The sequence below is a fragment of the Protopterus annectens genome, chromosome 16.part0 (genome assembly GCF_019279795.1).
Source record: "Protopterus annectens isolate FY-2018-M chromosome 16.part0, PAN1.0, whole genome shotgun sequence".
Lineage (NCBI taxonomy): Eukaryota > Metazoa > Chordata > Ceratodontiformes > Protopteridae > Protopterus > Protopterus annectens.
Window position 1 is genome coordinate 565,525,343 of NC_056750.1, and position 12,780 is coordinate 565,538,122.

At 40.8% G+C, this 12,780-nt stretch overlaps 1 protein-coding gene across 1 annotated transcript in view; it reads right to left on the minus strand.

Moving 5' to 3' along the window:
• Nucleotides 1–12,780, minus strand: part of FUBP3 (far upstream element binding protein 3) — a 1,726,332-nt gene that overhangs the window by 87,166 nt on the left and 1,626,386 nt on the right. Inside the window, exon 17 of the mRNA XM_044058146.1 lies at nucleotides 741–859. Within this exon, the coding sequence (XP_043914081.1) occupies nucleotides 741–859 (119 nt within the window). The remainder of the gene's footprint in view (nucleotides 1–740; nucleotides 860–12,780) is intronic.

A 12,780-nucleotide genomic window follows, 5' to 3' on the forward strand; every position in this document is an offset into this window, starting at 1 on the left:
GCTACAGTGCATACACAATTCCTGTACATTTTCAACAGCTGTGTTATATACATCAATATTATATATTACCACTTGCAATACATCTCTGTTATTGTTAAATGTTAACGCTTCTACAAGCTGAGACTGAAACTGGTCAATTGTGATTAGTACTCTACCTCGATTAATAAATTTAAACAAGCAAACACTACTTCCAGTTATCTGCAAAACAACTTAGCAAACTCTGGGTTCAAAACCTCTCTACAAGGTTAAAAAATTTCAGGTCTACAAATAACCAGAACAACTTGTTATGTTGCCATTCAAAAGAAAAAAAACGTCTGCTACACAGAACAGCTAGTTTACTTAACAAAAAACGTGACCCGTATATGAAAAAACAGGCAGAATATGAATGGTTTCTCTCATAATATACAAACCATTTAGTGATTTAGCATATATCATGTAAATAAGCACTTTCTTTCTCCAGGAAGGGGGGGGGGAATCTCAGGTCAGTCCATGTCAGCTAGCGCTATACTATCAGATCCACATCTATTGACTTGGGTGAGACTAAATCCTTCAATGTAGATAAAGCTACTACTTTTAAAACTCTCTTTCAAACAAACAGTTCCATTATCTATAAATGAAGAAATGCCATTACGGGTCTATAGAGAAATACTACCCGGAACTCCCAAAATAGATCTATATTAAAGGAAATCTAACAGACTTTTTGTAAAAACACCAAAGAATAGGTTGTTAAAGATTCATACCTGGAGGCCAAGGCTATGCTGTAATGACTGTCCGCAGAAAGCTGCCTGTCTGTAATATTCTGCCCAGGCCAAAGTGTAATCGGGCTGGGAACTCTGTGACGGAGCATTAAATGCTTGACCTTTTTATCAGAAAGAGAAACACTTTAAATCAACCACTGAGCAATCACAGAGACCTAAAAAATCTTCTAAAAAGCACTGCATTTACCAATTATGTGTATGTTATGGCACCACACTTTTATTTTTCAGTCTGTGTACTTGCCACTGCAACATACCAAGCCACAGGCTGCTGGGTTCTTACACAATTTGAACAAAAAGTTTATTTCATACTTATGAGTCCTCTGCTGATTTCTTAGATGTTTATTCCATAGTCTCAACATATACTCCAAGTGTTTTCAGTTGCCTCTATTTACAAAAAGTGTTCTCCTGTCCTTGCTCCTAAAAGACCATGCTTACAATGTAGGCTGGTGTCTTGCTTAACAAACAACACAACGGAAACAGATAACCAAATCCAAATAATTATCAATAATTTAAGTGGATTCACGTTTGCCTAATCCAGCTGAAAGACGTTAACCATTATTTCACAGATCAAAATAAGTCTGAAGCCACAACTCTGAATATCAGCATGTTTTCAAGTAGCAGTTAAACTTGAACATAGCACTCAGAGGAATCCTAATCTATAACACTGAAATATAAACATATTCAAGTCTTCCTAGCCTATGCACCCTTCCATTGGATGTTCTATTCCTTTCTCAGTCAAAAATCCGCAGTGATTTCTGGAAATAAGAGAATGATGATGCAAGTTTACATACAGCAGATCTTTGATAGGACCTCTTACAAAAGACACTGCATTCACGACTGTCAGCAAGTGCCTGGCCTGAACACTGGTACAAAAAGGGAATGGTTTGAGAAGCAGGTCTTCAGCATTCTCTTTTGAATCTTCACCCTTAACAGTGCATCTGGAAACAAAAACTGAAAGCACCTGACCCATACGCACACTATATGAACCTGAGCAGGTCACAATCGCACCACTGGTCCTAGCTTAACTATACATAAAGACAACTGTGCCTAGTGGAATTACCCCGTAAAACAAATGAAGCAAAAACTGATAGCGAATCGAAACTTGCAGAGCTAAAAAATGAAAGTTATGTAGTTAACATAACGGCACCTTTTTTATGAAGGTGTGGATCCAAGGTTCTGACTCCTTCCCTGTCCATAATTCTATTCATTCCACTAAAGTACTTCAGTTCATGTGTGCTGACAAATCCCTAGCTATTATCTATATTTTATAATTAAAACATCTAGGTGTTAGGTGATATATTAATATCCATAGCATTGTACAGTATGGGAAATTTCACAGATGAGGTTTATTCGGTCACCAAAAGCTGTCAGAGACAATACTGGAAGGGAGAAAAAGGGAAGGATGATGAAGTGGATGAAAATGAGACAATACAGATCAACTATTATAATAAGTACATAACTTTCGTATCCGATTCAACCTTTAGGACAGATTTCCAAGCTGAATAACACTCAGATGGAATCAAGGAAGGACATTCCGGAAAAAAAGTGGAACCAAAAGAACGTGATCTGTACTGTATGTCCAATCTGTAATGGGACACAAAGGTATGGACACAGTTGACCATGTTGTTGCTGCATAAATGTTATCTATGGGAACTCTCTTCATGAGGGCAGTAGAAGCAGCCACTGCTCTTCTTGTATAACGAGTTTTAGCTTTTGTCTGTAAAGGCAGACCCAGTTTATTATAAACAAAGGAAATGCATTCCAATAGCCATTTAGTAAGTGTGACATTTGATATGCTTTTACCCAACTTAGACTTGGAAAAATATGAATACCTGATCTGACTTTCTGATATCCTTGGTGTAAACAGAATATGAGCAGTCTATGAACATATAGCATATGCAGCATATATTTTCCTTTGTTTGAGAAACTGAAAAAAAAAATTGCAAGTCAATTGACTGATGTAGATTTGTTCTGGATGTCATATTTCGCAAAAAAGATGAATTTGTTCTCAAGTCTACTGTCTTTATGAAGAACCAAATATGGTGGTTTGCAAGATAGTGCTTGTAATTCTGAAATTACCTCTAGCAGAGGTAACTGCAATAAGAAAAATAGTTTTCCATGAAAAGAAACGTCAAATCTACTGAAGCTGCTCATTTAAAAGGTATCCGAGTCAAGGTTTGAAGCATAATACTGATATTCTATGGAGGAACTGGATCTCTGACTGGAGGTCAGAGTAAGTTCCCCTGAAAAAAGGCTTTTGAGACTTTAAAGGAGGCTATGGAAATGTCATTGTATCCTATGTAAAAAATTGATATGGCTGCCATCTGCACTTTGATAGCAGAGAAACTGGACCCTTTCTGAACAAAAAACTCTGGCAAAAATCATTGATGGAAGGGGTGCAGAGAAAGGAACTAACCCTTTCGATAAGGCCCAACTAGAAAAGTTTTTCCACTTGCTTTACTATATCTTTTTGTGGGATTTTTTTCTGGGGTGCAAAAATAGATGAGTAACTCAGGAGGTCTGGATTAAAATCCAACACCCATGAAGGGCATATCAAATGATACCAATGGAAAGGAAACCAAACCTGCCAGCACCAAAAATGAAGCAACCAGGATCACTTTGGTCTTGCACCTTCTGGCTACCATTAGGAGTGTTCTGGTGATAACCCTGTGACTTTCTGAAACACACCTTCTTGCTACCACTTTGGTTCCTAGAAAAGGTCTTTGGAGGTATAGAGAAGTGGAGCCCACCAGCAGACATGGTGTTGCTGTCTTGTTCACTCCTAGTAAGCATCTCTTTAACTTTGGGTCTGAAAAGTGTGGAACCATTGAACGCTGCATCAATGGATGTCTTAAAGCATCCAAACATGCTGATGCATGGTTATGTTGGTGCCCTGGCTGTACCAACAGCTGTGTTGGAAAGCAGACATATGGAGACATCAGGGCAGACATTTGGGAGTCCACTGTTTTTCTGAAGATCTATTGGTAAGTTAACAGATACAGGATTTGTAAGCTCCTTGGTCAGGTCCTGCTGAAAATGTGTCATGTAGGCAAGACAGTTCAGCACGCTCTTGGCTCACTGTTAGGGGGAATGGAGAGAAGTCTTCTTGGACACTTTCATTTTTAGTGGCTGCATGCTACTACCAAGGGATCTACAGGTGGACTCTTGCTCTGTGCTTTCTGCCCTTCAGGGGTATCAAAATCCTGTTTTTTGGGGGGATAGGTTCCACTACACAAGGTCATTCCAGGCCTGCTGAATCACTAGGTCTCTAAAAGCATCAGTGGGTGGTACCACCTAGGATGCAGAAGTGCAGTATCAAAGGCCTCTGATGGAGTTTTGGTGGACCAATATCCTCACTGCTTCTTCAATTCTAGGACACCACCAAAGGAGATGTCTTCTAGAGGGGACCTTGGGAGCCTCCACCCAGATCTCTGTCTTTGCGGGATTCTGGACACTTGGTATTTCTGTTTATAAGTCTGTTTCTAAGACCTTGTTATGGGGGAATCTCAGGAGTTGGGTCTGAATCAGATTGTGAGCTTGAATATACAGTACACTCCAGGCCTAACGGGGTTGACCGTTCACTCAATCTGAATGAGTGGAATAAGTCAGAGGATCCAAAGGAAGATGGAAAGGATCTGAGCTTGAAGGTGTCACCTGACTTTTTGGCCTAGCCAAAACCTGTTCAAATGCCTCAAAAGCAGATGCCATTATTGAAGCTAAGGGAAAGATCTTCCTATCCAAAGAAGGAACTATTCCAGCCACGATTAGAGGCTGACCTCAAACCAGAATAATCGAGAGCTTAAGGCCTGAGAGTTAGAAATCTGAAAACTTTGGCGTAAGTCTCCACCCGAGGCTATGGCACTGGCACTTTGGCTCAGAGACTCATCTTGATCCTAAAGACCGAGTCAAGAGTGTAAGAGATGCTGACAAAGCTGAAGCTGTCCAAATTGATGGCTCTGACTTGGGGGGGGGGGGGTTCAGACCAGTGGCAATGGTGCTAGACATATCAATGTAAGGGTAGTTGGACATGTATCTAGAACACCCAAAGTGGATAGTGCCAGTAGAACCCATAGATGGACTTCTGTCATTAAGGATCTTTGCATCACTCAATCGACATCCACTTCAGTACGGCTTCTGGTAGACCTGACTGACCTCGAACACTGTGCCACTCATGGAGGTCTGGAGTACTCTTGCTCTGGCAGAATTGGGGAAAGCAGTCTAGGAATCACCAGATCTAGTGGAAAATCTTGGGTGACGTAGCAGAAATTGGATCCAGGTGGCTGGTGGATCAGACTTCCTCAGAGTCGCAGGCGCCAAATCTAGAGACCTTTCTCTGGGTTTTCTTTTCTCTTCCCCTCTTATCTTTCTTGTCCTTCTTTGGAGTTTTGAATCACAGGTGGAAGTTTGAGAAGCAGACCCAGTCTGAGGAGGAAGCAAGCCTTTTATAACAAACTTCTTTTTACAGCACTGAAAAGCCCTAATCCCAAAAGAGTTGCAAAAGTCAGAGTTTACATCAAGGTGGGCAGCAGTGCCCAAGCAAACACAGTGAGTGCAGGTCTTGGTTGAATTTTATGTCCATAGCCTGTGCACTTCAGTAAACCTGAGATTTGTCAGACATTAGTGGAAAAAATAACGCAAAAATATCACTTGTGTAAATAATTTAAATTCTTCTCCAAAGAAATTACTATGAGAAAAATTGTGCCATGGCAGTTGCATAAAATACAGAGTTCTCTAGTCTGTGTACTTAGGTAGGGGTTCTGTTCTCACTGCAGTCACCTGAGATGTATGTGTGTCTACCTAGTCAGAGGAGCATGTGTGTGCATTCTGCAGTTATCCTCTAATCCCATGGACTGCCAAAATTTTAAGTGGCTGACGCAGACAAATGACTGATGCTAAAGTCTCAGACTCAAACTAAATGCAAAAAAATGCCTCGTTATCCCCTTTAGCAAAGTAGCAGCCCCTGTTAATTATGATATAGATAGCACCCCTCCAACTCAAACCCAGTGGTGCAAAGCTTGGGAACACAAGTGGATAGCAAATCTAAACTTCAATCGCCATGTGTCCATAGTGTTAAGGAAAACCTTCTACATTGCGCATCCCAAATAAGGGCATCGCATCCAAGACTAAGGTTACAACGCTGCTGTACTCGACCCTTATCAGACCATTAATTGAGTACAATGCTCCCTTCTGCATGTATCTCACCAAACACCTGCAGCAAGTGCTGAGACCACATAGGTTTCTAACCAAGAGAATCTAGGGCCTCCAAAACTGGACTTACATGAAAAGACCGAAGGCTCTGTCACTGCACTCTGTATCATACAGGCTGCTGAGAGGCGACCCGTGCCTGGCCTACAGAGCAGTCTCTGACTATGCCCCAGTGGAAATGCTGCACATACGCAAATCAAATGGGAAGAGAGTCACTTGCTCCAAGGATCTCAACCTAGCCTCTGTGACATTAACAAAACATGCTTGACAGAGTGATACATCTCCCAGAGTTTGCCACTGGTCTGGAATAAGCTTCCATTTCATATGAAGCAGAGCTCCTCAATGACCCTATTTAAGCGCAACCTTGAAAACTGTTTGGGTGACCGTAAATTCACCCAGAGGATGGCACCTATGTCCCTCATGGACAGGGTAGTCAGTGCTTATCACAGAATCAATCTAAAAAAGATCATCTAACTATGGTCAGTTAGGGTACACAGTTTTTTACACAGCTAGGCTTGTAAAGGTCCTAGGGCCATTAGTCTAGTAACCTCCTATGAACTACCTGAAAAAAACATATCCTATATTTATTTATTTATTGACATTTGTTAACCGGGTTAGTCCAACTGGGATTTTGTCCCATTTTCAGTGGAGACCCGAGGAGAAAAGCTCCAGAAAATACAATATATAATTACAGTACAAGAAAACAAGTACTACAAACAATAATAGCAAACAATAGAAATAAACAACTACATGTGAAGATTATAATTGAAAGAAAAAATAAATTTAAATTTTTTTCCCTTTCTTCTCAGGACAAAATTCTTTGTTACTGTACAATGAGGGGAGAGTCAAGAGTGTCAGTAGGATCAACTGAGAGTGATGTGAGTGTGGGGGGAAGAGGAGAGCTACGTAGGGTCATAGCAGGGACAGGTTCTGGAGTTGAATAAATGTGTCTTCAGTTCTTTTTTAAATAGTGGAGTGTGAGAGAGCGTATGTCCAGGGGAAGTTTATTCCAAGCTTGGGCCACAGAGTGTTTGTAGAGTTGCTTATCTACTGACCTATTAGGGTGGTAGATATCGAGCAATTGCTGATTTGAGGTGCGGAGAGATCGAGAAGGGGTATAGATAGAGACTAGGAGAGATAAAGATGGACAGCAGGAGGGTTTAAAGAGCATAGAGTATATGCTCTTTAGAGCATATACTTAAGTAAAACACACACAGAAGCACAGCAAGTTTTGAAACACTATAAAAGACAACTATCACCTAAAACCTACTCTAAGGCTACAAAAACCTATTTGCACTAACTAGTAATACAAGGTAGGAAAGGAGAACACTATTATTTTGTAAGAAACTCACTTATCTTTAGAAAATCAAATCCCTCAGAAACACGTCTGGAAACATCAGGTGGCAAATGACATCTGAGGTACTTTTAGTGGAATGGGGGAAATTATGGGTAGGGGAGGAGTCAAAGCCTTGGACCCACAGCTTCATAAAAAAAGCTGAATTGGATGAAAATAGACAACACTGGTTCTACACGCTTCAAGTGAAAGGTAGAATATCAAGCAAAACCTAAGCACAAAAAAAATCACAAAATTGGGTGGGTGGGAGATGAAGAAAGACTTGACTACTCATTTAAATATACTAATTTAACCTTAATTACAGAGCTTGTAAAAATAGTGTGGATATATCAGGAATGGGACTAATAAGGATATCAATGGTAGAAGAAGCAAATGCACAGTTGATACCTCAGTCACCCCAAGGGCTTCATAAATGTAAGGAAAAATGCAACACCTCTGGAAATGCATTTGGACAGACACTGCCTGCTTACACTATTATGTTTTCTGTAACTCCATGTGGGTCTTAGCCATGACACTACTCCGGTCAGATGGCACAAGCTATTTACATGCATCCTGGAAATGCAAAAGCTTTGTCAACAGTATGACTATTCTAGCCAGAAAACAGAAACAGGAAGATAGCCAACAAGGAAGCTATTTTTCAAGACAAGCCCTGATCAAGCCATGACATACATTCCACATTTACAGAAAAAATGGAAAGTTCTTGACATATTAAACTACAAAATTCTAAAACATAAAAGCTACTACCAAAAAGGTAACTGGTAATAATGATTTTCAACAGTTTCAGTGACTGGGTTCTTGTGAACTGAAGATCTAGCAAAAATACTCCTTCCTGTAAAAAAAAAAAAAAAAAAAAACAATCTACCATAACAGCTCACACCTTAGGGAGCTGTAAAAGGGCAAAGTAAAGTCTACATAGCAACACTGAATATTTACGATGATGCTCACTCAAAGACGGAAATAAACAAATGTCTGTGTGTGATCCATTCAGCATACACATCTGGCATCAGCATCCAGGATAACCTGCAGATATAGATGCAATATCCCTGGGGGAGTCACCATATAAATTCTGCACGCTGCTTGAAGTCACTAATTTCAAAATGAAACATGAAGGAAAAGGTACGAGAAGAGTCCCGACATTTTCTTAAAAAAGGAAAAAGCTTCTATTGACTAACTGCAGATGTGGCTGCAGCATGTTTCCTGACTGCAGCTCTTTCTTAACAGGGATATGGCATCCCAGATCACAGCTTTTCGCTGCCTAACAATGAGTCTAAAGTGATAAACAACGTAGGCAAAAAGCTTGCTTTTGCCACAGTGGGGCTCAAATTCCTCTATTATCTGCCACACATACCCAGGCTCCAGTCCTCCCCTAGGGAATAGGAAAATGCAGCTGAACAGAGTTTTGTAAGATCCAATATTAATGAAACTGGAACACTGAAAAGCATGTTACACAAACTTAGATGAATTTGTGGTGGTGATAGCCTCTGTGGTAGAGCTTTTAGTTTCACCATGTACAATGCATAATGATTTTTCTTTGAGAATGTCAGTTTTGAAGTGCAGACACACTTTGATTTTTCTCTTCATTAAAGTGCTGCACATGGAGCTGCAACAGAATTCCTTACATACTGGAAGATTCTTTCACTAGATGGACCATCAGTGAGAACCACTGATATATGGGCCAATACGAGATCACTAAAAATAATACTTGGTTCTTCTAAGCCTTGCCTTTTGCAGCACTCTCTGTAACACAGGAGTGCTGGGTAAGGCATAAAGAAGTGAATGTTCCATGGAAAGAAAAAGGTAACAGACTGCACAAGCATCACTGAAGAGGACCCCTGTGCAAAATCACAGGAAAGCACAATTGTGTTAGGACTTAACTATAGATCTTCAAAGCAGATTCAATGTTGCAGTATTGACTCTTGGGATCTCCCGACTGCAGGAGCCCAAGGCCACCCTGGATAACAGAGATCTCAAGTTTTGCTTTGGCAATTTCTAACACAGCTTGCTGAAGGGTACTGAGTAGCCCCCCCCCTGTTTTTTAAAGAACTGTTCTGCAGGTATTCCAAACAGGAGCTGCTTGTTCAAAGCGATATCTAGGAGCTCCACTTTAACATGCTCAGGAAAGGAGCTAGCCCCTCAGCCAGGCATGTCTCCTATTGACGACATAGCAGCTGCCTTCTATGATGCATCACGAACATAACCACACATCATGGAATTGCCCTTATGATGTATCATTTCAAGCCATTAATTTTTAAGGTTCTTCTTATCCTGGACCCCCTCTCTGCCTTAATTTTTACCTGCTCATGGATGTTCTCTGGGTATATCAACAAGTGGAACTGGCAGTAAAGAAATCTAACAGCCAAGACAGTTAAGGTTCTTATGAAATTGGTCAAGAATCCTACTCTCTTTCTGTCATTTGGTAAGGTGTTCCCAGATGTAGCCGCACTAGACCCTTTTACTGGAATCCAGATACACCACAGTTGGATATGCAACTGGGTTCCTTTACAACTTCTTATGGGACTCATGGATACTGCAGAAGCAAACATCTCAACTACCCAGAATTCTTTAGAATGTCCAGACTTTTTGTGCCATATTTTTCATTTGTTCTTATAGAATTTGTGGTTTACTGCCAAGTCATTGAGGAATAAAGTCAGTAAATGACAGACATTTGAGTTTTAGACTTCCTATGTATTGGAAATGCATGTTAAAAAAAATGCTAAAATAAGTTTTACATTAAGTAATATATAAAAATCTGTCCCTGATTTTTTGGCCCTTCATCCTACATTTTCCAGGTTTGTCTAGAATTCATGTACTGACGGGTATGTGCAAAAGCAGTCAGGCTTCCAAGGAATAGGTTTGTCAGACGTCATGCTGCAGAGATGCAGAAAGGAAGTCAGAGGCCTGGGTTCTGACAGACACAGAAACTGCCTATTTCTGTTCTGGGCTTGAATAACTCCTTAGAGTCCCATTTAAAGGACCTTTCTCATTCCATGAAGAGTATCCCCATAATACAGATCTTCAAGTGGAAAGGAACAGGACAGGGTATCTTCAGATTCTGAATCAATAACAAGGGCATGGAAGAGCTAGTCATTATATACCAATTCTTTCTGCCTCAGAAAATGAGGAATCTTCGGCTTGATTCTGGGTCACAGCCTTTCACTTGTGATGGCTACTTGACTTTCATGAACTCCATAAAGTCCTGAGCCAATTTTGAAAATATCCCATGAAGAAACCAAGGCATATGGGGCTTGAGACCTGGACAAAGTAAGCTGGGGTATACCTACCACCAGATGCTTCAGTGTAGGAGGCTTGTGTCTAATAGGACTGGATTTATGAGCAAAAGGCTTCAGCCCATGGATGAGTGATTGCAATTTGCATCCAGTCCCCTTCAATCTCTTCTTGCACTACAATCTGAAGAATGCTGCCCTCACCCTCGGTAAACAGCACTCGTGTATTACATGCTGACACCTGTCAAGCAGCTTTGGATCTAACCAACCGCAATGCAGTTTTTGGCTCAAGAGGACAATGTCAAGTTTGATGGAGTGGTGGCCTCTCAAGGGAACACACCCAGAGTCCTCGTACATGGGGGATGTAACAAAACCCCAACTCTACTGAAAACTTTGAGCCAAGGAAAACTGTCTGATACAAACCAGTTTTGACAGCCTACCTAAAATATTTCTTCGTACACTTTTTTCTTAGGGTGCTTAGAGGTCTGAGTAGGGACTGGTAGATGTCATCTTATATGTAGGTCAATTGCTGGATCTATGCTAAAAAAAACTCTCGAAAGACTCAGCCTCATGTTTTATGGAACTGGATTTAAAGTAAGCACTCTGGAGACACGGCCACGCACTGAACCCAGGCAAAACAGAAAATGAATTGAAATCTTTGTATGAAATTTGTTTCCCACACTTAAAACAACTGTGTACTTTCTCGTACATCTAATTTATCCAAACTCAGAAAAAGAAAAAAATCACCAACAGGATAATTACCTGGACTTCTGGCCTACACAGTGGACTAATGACACAAAGATTATTTATTTATTTAAATTTGTTGACCGGGAGTGTCCGACTGGACGTAGGTCCATTTTCAGCGGAGGCCCGGGGAGAAAAGCACCACAGTTAAAATAAACAGACAGTATTTACATTGGATTACATAGTGATTAACAATTTACATAGCAATTACTTACAACATATTTACAGATGAAGAACATAGTACATCAGTAGACAACTAGAATCTTTACCTGTGAAGTGCATACCAGACATTAACAAATGTTACAAGAAGAAGAAGTTCGTGCTGTATAATAAGTACTGGCTTATGAGCATCTGAGCTTGCTATAATCAAGGTAGTTAGTGGAGTGGAAAGAAAGGTAGTGGTTGGATGGGGTGGATGATATTAAGAGTGGGAGTTGCAAGGGCATAGCCAGCATGTTTTTAGTTGTGCTTTTAGTAAAGTTTTGAAGTGGGTGCATGATGGTATGGAGGTAATTGTGGGTGGGAGTGAGTTCCATAATTTGGCTATGGCGCAAGAGAATAGTGCTTCACCAGCAGAGTTATTGGCTTTAGTGATCAGCAAGTGATTTTTGCTGCTGGATCTTAGTGGTCTGGTGGTGTGATAGGGTTGGAGTAGATTCTGGAGGGATGTGACATTTAGTGGATGGTTTACTAGTTTGTGGGCAAGTGAGAGTTGATACCATTGAAGGAGGTGAGTGAGTTCAAGCTAGCCCAGTTCAGCAAGTGAGAGACATGAATAATAATTGGAAGATAATGAATGAGATTGTTCATCGGACTATGGCCTGACGTTAGAAGGGGTAGGTGTCTACTGGGCCATGTGGAAGGAGAAAGCTCTTGTATTCAGGCTGGCCTTGAACTTTCGCAAGCAGAAAGATGCCATAAGTCAACATTGATCAATTGGAACTACAAACAGCATCTGGTCCAATGTATATTACCTCCCATATGCCACTGAGCAGAAGGAAGACAACTCTGTATAAGTACTTTTCATGACAGAGTCCTTTATTGAGATTCTGCTACCTGGATGAGGTCATACAGGATAAAGATGGCTCTGAGAGTCACGTCTACTGTGGTAGCTAGCTCCCACACCTGCATGGCTAACCTGCATTGGGTATGATGTTTTCTATCAACTGCAGAACTCCTGGATCCCAAACCATCCTGAAAACTGGACTGCTTGCATCACTACTAACGTTTAAGCTAATGTGGACGTGCATTTAGTTTGGGGTCTATCTGCTCTGAAGTTTGTCATCTGTCAAAGGTCCCCAAGGCTCTGTCGGACACATCCTAGGTCAGCACTGGGTTATGCACCATCTGGAAAAAAGGCAAATTTGCATTCGCCCTGACCTTCAATTCTCATCAAGGAATCTCCTGCTGGATGGAAGGAAAAAGGAAGATTTCCTCATATAACAGCTGGGAGTGCTATTCCACGGGCATCTTGAGACACCACTGTATACTTCAT